Source organism: Anopheles nili, chromosome 2, assembly GCF_943737925.1.
Source record: "Anopheles nili chromosome 2, idAnoNiliSN_F5_01, whole genome shotgun sequence".
In the NCBI taxonomy this organism is placed as follows: domain Eukaryota; kingdom Metazoa; phylum Arthropoda; class Insecta; order Diptera; family Culicidae; genus Anopheles; species Anopheles nili.
In genome coordinates, this window is record NC_071291.1 from 27,767,454 (window position 1) to 27,775,000 (window position 7,547).

At 53.5% G+C, this 7,547-nt stretch overlaps 1 protein-coding gene across 1 annotated transcript in view; it reads left to right on the plus strand.

The window, feature by feature from the left end:
- The first annotated feature begins 589 nt into the window (after positions 1-589).
- Positions 590-7,547, plus strand: part of LOC128731553 (nuclear pore complex protein Nup98-Nup96) — a 7,658-nt gene continuing 700 nt past the window's right edge. The window contains exons 1-6 of the mRNA XM_053824678.1: positions 590-863; positions 1,043-3,280; positions 3,343-3,577; positions 3,682-6,677; positions 6,756-6,868; positions 6,940-7,547. The exon at positions 6,940-7,547 is cut by the window's right edge and continues 700 nt beyond it. Of these exons, the coding sequence (XP_053680653.1) occupies positions 590-863; positions 1,043-3,280; positions 3,343-3,577; positions 3,682-6,677; positions 6,756-6,868; positions 6,940-7,257 (6,174 nt within the window). The 3' untranslated portion in view covers positions 7,258-7,547. The remainder of the gene's footprint in view (positions 864-1,042; positions 3,281-3,342; positions 3,578-3,681; positions 6,678-6,755; positions 6,869-6,939) is intronic.

Sequence of the window (7,547 nt, forward strand, 5' to 3'; positions counted from 1 at the left end):
TTTATTGTTGTACTATTGTTTAGTATTTCTGCCCTTTGTTAACGGAATATTTTAACATGAGGAAAAGGACTCGATTTGGGTCATTATCCATTTAGTAACACTACTCGACTTTTTAGATCCCCTGTGCTCGAATGACCTTTTGACAACGATTGTTGATGACAGTTCTGATCCGTCAAAGAAGAAGAAGTGTGATCTTGCTTGCAATGCCATTGGAAGCGCGTAATTGTTGATAAATTCAGGCTAACAGCGTTCGATTGCTTAATTTTCCGTGTATGTTAAAATTAAAATAAACTGAGTGTAAAGTAAATTTGGGGGACTGGAACTGGAATTCAGGACAAACGTTTGAAGGAAAGTCGTGCTAATCTGCAGAGACCTTCGGTGAGGTTATGTTGGCGCGTTTTTGACGGCTACCTTGGAAGCGAGCGTACGGCGGTAGTTTACCAGCAGCAGGAGAAAGTTAAAACAGATTTTTCGTCGTTTAAAAAAACAACACCATCCAAGGCGTTCAAGTCTGTTCGTCGTGTGGTGAAGTTGTCCAGTTCGGCTCGTGAGTGGTTCCAAGTTCTACCGTTCTATCTAGGCGCTAACAATGTTCGGAGCAAAACCCGGTGGCTTTGGGCAGCCAACCACCAACACTGGATTCGGTACGTTCGGAACCAACACGGTGGCCGCCAGCCCGTTTGGGCAAAACACGGCCTTTAGCAAACCGGCTACTGGCGCATTTGGGGCCACTCCAGCGTTTGGACAACAACCGACGACGTCACTCTTTGGACAAACTCAACCAACAGGCGGGTTGTTCGGGGCGAGTACCAGCACCGCACCAGCCTTCGGTGCAGCCACAACAGCGCAGCCAGGGTTCGGGGGTAAGTAGCGAGGGGCGGAGGTCAAATGCATGTCCATGACGTCACGATGCAATGTTTATTGCGCCGCGATTTCACTTCGGACATGAATCAACCTGTTCATGCTTGTGTTATAGCAATTTTTTTTATTTCGTCTTTTGTTTTTTTTTAATGATTGTATGTGTGCATGATTCACCTTTCAGCGTTTGGACAAGCGCAACCACAAACAACTTCATTGTTTGGAACGCAAAATAACACCGCGGCAAATAACTCCCTGTTTGGCAATAACAACAACACAACGTTCGGTGCGGCCAAACCAGCCGGATTTGGTGGCTTTGGGCAACCGGCCACCCAAACGACGTCCCTATTTGGCCAATCGAGCACGAATAACACCGCCACGACGGGATTCTTTGGCCAAAACACGCAAACCGCTGGTGGGTTGTTCGGAGCAGCGAAACCGGCGTTCGGTGCCGCAACCGTACCGGGTGTTGTAGGTGGCAATGGTACCGCCGTGGCGAAGTACCAGCAAACCCATGGCACGGACACGCTAGTGAAAAACGGTCAAACGACTACGGTAAACACGAAGCAACTCTGCATCACGTTCATGAAAGACTACGAAAACAAATCCGTAGAAGAGTTGCGCTTCGAGGATTACGCCGCCAACCGGAAGGGCCCACAAGCGGGCGCCCCCGGTGCTGGAGGTCTGTTTGGAGCGGGCGCTCCGTCAACCGGGCTGTTCGGAGCAACTGGCGCGGCACAACCGACTGGACTGTTTGGACAAAACCAGGCCCAACCGAACTCCGGAGGACTCTTCGGTACATCGACGAACACGTTCGGTGCGACGACAACTCCCGCGTTTGGCACAACAGCCGGCAGCACGTTTGGCAAACCATTCGGAAGCGCCCCGGTCGCTACATCGGCACCTGGCTTTGGTTTCGCTCAATCAACCACCTCCACTCTGGGAGGCGGTCTTGGAGGAAATAAACCCGCGTTTGGTGCCGCGGGCACGACAGGAGGGCTGTTTGGGCAGTCTACTGCGCCGGCGACGAGTACATTCGGCCAGACGCCTTTCGGTGGTTTTGGCACGCAAAACACAGCCGCCCAACCGGGTGGATTGTTCACGGGTGCTGGCACTGGTGCGGCGGCTCCTGCTGCCGGTGCGTTCGGGACGCTAGGCGCTCAGTCAACGCCATCGAGCTTCAGTTTCGGTACGAACACGCAAACCAGCGTGGCCGGATCGACGTTATTTGGTGCGAAACCGGCCAACACGTTCGGAACCCTCGGTGGAACTACTTTCGGACAGAATGCGACATCCACCGCTCCCACGTTCGGGCTCGGCACGAACACCAACGCCGCCGGAGGAACTTCCTTCTTTGGTAACACCTTCAACAAGCAAGCCGCACCAACGTTTGGTTTGGGTACGAACACGTCTGGTGTCGGAGGTATTGGCGGAACGACGGGTGGTCTCACGTTCGGTACCGGCTCTTCGTCCCTGTTCGGAAACTCTGCCGTCAAACCCGGTGGATTGGGAACGGGCACTGGTCTGTTTGGTAACACGTCCACGTTGGGAACGGGAGGCGCTTTCGGGACGATGAACATGGGTACGTCTTTCGGTGCTGGCACTGGTACGGGAGGGCTCGGTATGACGAATCTCGGCGGGCTCGGTGTTATGGGCCAGGGAGCGCCCGGACAACAATCGGTACCGATTCATCAGCAAATCCTCGCGATGGCTACCTCACCGTACGGCGATAATCCCATATTCAAGGGAATCAAGCCACTTGTTGGCCCTACGGAGGAATCGCTGAAACCCACGAATCCTTCCGCACAGAAGGCTATCATGGAGGGATCAAACTATCAGCTCAAACTATCCTCCCGCTCTGGCAGCGCCGATCGAGTAAAGGTGAAGCCGCTCGGAGCAGCGCAGTTAAAGAAGTCTATTTTCGAAGGTTTGGAAGAGTACGACAGTACACTCGAGGACAGTTTCACGCTGAAACCGAACGCAAAGCGGTTGATCATCAAACCGCGTCCCTCGAAGTCAACGATAATCATTCCGGAGGCTGATGGACGAGAGGGAACGCAAAATCTGTCCTCCGGTGCGAACACCTCGATCGTCGCGGAACATTCCATCTCAACGCCGACACACGGAGCTGGTGCTGGGGAGTCGTTCCGCAATCAGATACCAGCTCACCCGACTGATGGCTTGGCGTCTGGAGCCCATCAACAACAACACCAGCAATCCGGATCGACCGATAATGGAAGGCGCGTTTCGTGGCTGCAGTCCAACGTGTTGGATAAGGTGCGCCAGCAACAGAGCAGTAACCAACGCTTATCCGAATCCGTGCTAGACAATACAATCAAGGAGTTCGCGGCATCATCAACAGCAGCGACGATCGGCAGATCCGAACGAGCGATTTCGCTTTCTTCCAGTGGAATTCGAGAAGGTATAACTAAAAAAAATCACCTTTTTTTGCAACCGCTGATATGTTCCGTTTATTGCTTTCAGAATCTGGCGAAGAGGATGACACAGGGAAAGGAACGGCTTCCGGTAAAGATGGAATGTCGGGTACGTCACCTGTATTAGGAAGTAACACGGTTAACGATAGTTTCATCTCAAACCGCTCGTTCCTGAATGAAACCAGCATCGGGGCAGGTATCGGAACTGATCTATCAACCTCGGTCGCTGCCGTCATCGAGGACGCTGAACCCCATCCCACCGGAATTGTTCTGCGGCGTGTGGGGTATGTACGCTTTTCAATGAATCAGTTTCGTTTCGCTCGCATTAAGTGCGTAATGGAGCCAGATTCTATTGCATCGCTTTGTATTTACTTTAACCTTTCACCAGATATTATACCATTCCGTCGCTGGAAGATATCGCCCAACTAATGGACGAGGAAGGCCGTTGTGTGGTGCCGAACTTCACCATCGGCCGAAAGGGCTACGGTAACGTATACTTCAACGAGCCGATCGATGTTGCCGGGCTCAATCTCGACGAGATCGTGCACTTCCGCCATAAAGAAGTTATCATCTATCCTGACGACGAAAATAAACCTCCCGTCGGAAGTGGGCTTAACCGGAAGGCCCAAATTACGCTCGATCAAGTATGGCCGCATGATAAGACGCTGCACGAGCCGATCAAAGATCCGCACCGTTTGGCGCTCATGGATTACGAGGCCAAGCTGCGGCGCGTGTGCGACAAGCACGACACGCGCTTCCTCGAGTACCGGCCCGACACGGGCAGCTGGGTGTTCAAGGTGGAACACTTCTCCAAGTACGGCCTAAGCGACAGCGACGACGAGGATGCGACCCCGGTAGACTCCAAAAAGGTCAAGATGATGTCAGCGGCTCAGCAACAGAAGGAATTGCTTCGAAGCAAGGCGCAACCTGCTTCGGCCAAGCAGCAAGGTGAGGAAATGGATGACTCCCTAGCGCGTGGGTCTCTTGCCGATGGTAAACAGCAGAGAAAGGAGGGTGCACTGGATGATACACGCAATGATAACGGTCTGGGACACGGTGCGTTCCAGGATGGCGAAGATGAAGACGATTTCCATCCTACGGCGTTCGGGGATGAGAACATGAACTTTTCGACTCAACAAAACCCGGGCACACCGACGAGTCCGACCGCCACCATCGCAAAGGAAATGGGTACCGATCCGCACAAGATTCAGCTTATGAAGGCATCCTTCTTTGCGGATGACGAGTTCGATAACCGCTCGATGGCGTCCGAGCTCGAGCACAGCGAGGGAAGGGACAGCCCGGACCAGATCGTGCCGGGTGCCGTTGGTCGTCCATCCGTTGGTGCTGGGTTACTTTTGAGCAGCTTGTACGGTGGCATCAAATCCGCATCAACCGTGCAACGGAATTCACATGCTTCCCACACGAAATCGCTGCTGAAGCTGGACGGCGCTCCGTCGAGTGGATTTGGTACGGGTAGTCTCATGAAAACGTCCACCGCCAAAAGCATTCCCGTTTCAACGCAGAGTTTGGCTTCCTCCAAGCAAACGTATTCGGCCAAGCAATCGCAGGGGGCAACTGCCGGTGATAAGATGCCCGTTCTCCCTCCGATTCCGCGCCCACTCGGGCCCCAATCGTTACCTCTAGTTCTGAAACCTCGCACGGAAACGTTGCACCCAATCAGCATAGTGATTCCGCTGTCTAAATCAATTCTTCGGCGGTTCCTTAACAACAAATCGAACCTGGCATTCTTTCACGGGCGCAAGTTTAAAGTCGGCTGGTCATACGGTACGGCCATGGTGCAGCTGAGCACGCGTGACAACTGCGCCGAGTTGATGCGTCGTTTTGAAGCCAACAATCGGGACGCAGGATCGGGCGCCAGGATCATGGGGATAGACGCGGTGAAGCCGTTTTTCCGCGGTCGCACCGACAACGACTTTTCCCCGGCCGCACTGCAGCTGCTGCGCATCAAATCGACGGCCGATCCGGTAACGGTTAACGATGACGGATTTATGGACTCGGTCGAAGCTCATCTGCGAGTGCAGCTGCGCCATGACGAGCGGCGCCACATCGGAGGTCCTACCGAGAGCGATTGCCCGTACCTGGTTGCTGGTGGGAAATATCTTACGTTGGAAGAGCATCTTCAAGAGGCCCAATCGTTGGCGGATGTGGTTGATAACGCTTACAGTGAGCTTTGCGTTCATGTGTGGGCGCTAATGAGCGCCCTCTGGGGTGCCCGCGAGGAGCTTGAGGGTGTGGAAGAAGCGAGCCATCTAAGCACGATGTTCCGGCGCGATCTGTTCTCGGACTGGATCGAGGGTGTGGTAACGGAGCGTTCGCAACAAGAGAGCAAGCTGGCTGAGAAGCGCGATTACCTCGATCAGCTTCTCGAGCTTGTGCAAACACACAAGGTGCTGGAGGCGTGCGAGTTGGCATTCTCGAACAACGACATCAACCTGGCCATGCTGCTGGCTCAGATATCCGGCGGACCAGTAGTCCGGCAGCTGGTGCAGCACCAGCTCTCGTGCTGGCAGGACTCGGAGGCGGACAAGTTTATCGATCCGCGGCGTTTGCAGGTATTTATGGCTATCGCCGGCGTCCCGGTCATGAGCTCATCGCACGGTGCGATCAACATGTTCGAGAACGTGGACTGGCTGAGGGCGTTGGCGCTTCATCTGTGGTACGTTTGCGCACCAACCGCCTCGATAACGGACGCGCTGCTGGGTTATGAGAGTTCGTTCGAGACGCAAGACTTTTTCACCCACCCGCCGTTGCCACCATATCGATCGCGGTACGGTCAGAAGGGTTCGAATAATGGCCCGATTCATGATTTGCGCTTTCACCTGCTGAAGCTGTACTCGAAACGGAGCCATCCGCTCGAACCGCTGCTCAATCCGGCCTCACATACAGCCGACCCGGTCGACTATCGGTTGAGCTGGTTCCTGCTACAGGTCCTGGAAACGCTTGGGTACCACCACTGCTCAGAGCTGTCACGTAGCCACATTCACGTCGCATTCGCGAATCAGCTCGAGAGCCACGGTTTATGGCAGTGGGCCGTTTACGTGCTGCTGCACCTGAACGATCAAGCCCGCAGAGAGCTTTCGATTCAACAACTGCTCTACAGACACATCCAGCTGGTCGCCCCGGACGACGGTTCCAGTGACGACGAAGCGGAAGATACCGAACGGCACGATTATTTGGCCCGCGAACGGTTCATCGTCGAGGAACTCGGTGTACCCGAGAAATGGATCTACTGGGCGAAGGCCGTCCGGGCTGGCAGCGTTTTTGATTACCCACAACAGGCGCACTACTTGTTGAAAGCGAAACAGTGGGCGCTCGCCCATGAGATTATACTAATGCAACTCGCACCGGAGTACGTGATGAATGGTAAGGCACATTGTACGGGGCAGTTGCGTGTCTTAAAAAATCCCACAAATAATTGTTTCGTCGGTATCTTTTTTTTAGATAAAATAGCGCAACTGAAAGAGATGCTTGATTCTATCGAGGATCCCAAGCAGATATCCGGCTGGCCGACAAAGGGTCAAATTCTAGTCGATTTCATCGAACTGAACGAGAAGGTAAGTGGTATACTCCTATCTTCCCACGGCCTGCGTATCTGATGCCAATCGATCTTGTTTTCCTCCCACAGTTCGAGCTTCTAAAGGACACGATAGACGAAGATCTGGTCGGACAACGATTGGAGGGCTTAAAACCGAAGCTATCAGAGCTCTGTTCGGTGCTCAAGATGTTCCCTTGCCCCACGCCGAAACACACGCTGCTGCAAAGTGAAATCTCTCAACGGCTTGCCTTCCTGATCAGGACGTACTATGTGGACGATCCACTGATTAGCGGCAGCGCGCTCATGCGCGGTGCCCTGGAACGGTTACCTCTGCCGCAAGAGCATGTGATAGAAGAGCTGGAACACATGCTGCGCGCGTTTCTCGCAGAAGAGCTACAGAAGAAGTAATCGTGTTGGAATCGCAACGGACATAATTCTTGCAGTGTCTCTTGATTTGTATCCTGCGATCGTGCACTTGGTGAATTAGCAGGGGCGGCTTGAAGCGCAACACCGGATGAGGTCACCCAATCGAGGGTTTGTTGACGTGGTCGATCTTTTGTAGTTGTATTTTTTTTCTTTTGTAAGACACGCTTGTTGGCGCTCATTTTCCGTGCACCGTTACAGCGCACTTTAAACATATGCAAAACACACAAGAAACGGTCCGAGTTGGGCAGTGCAGTTATTGCACAAACGTACTT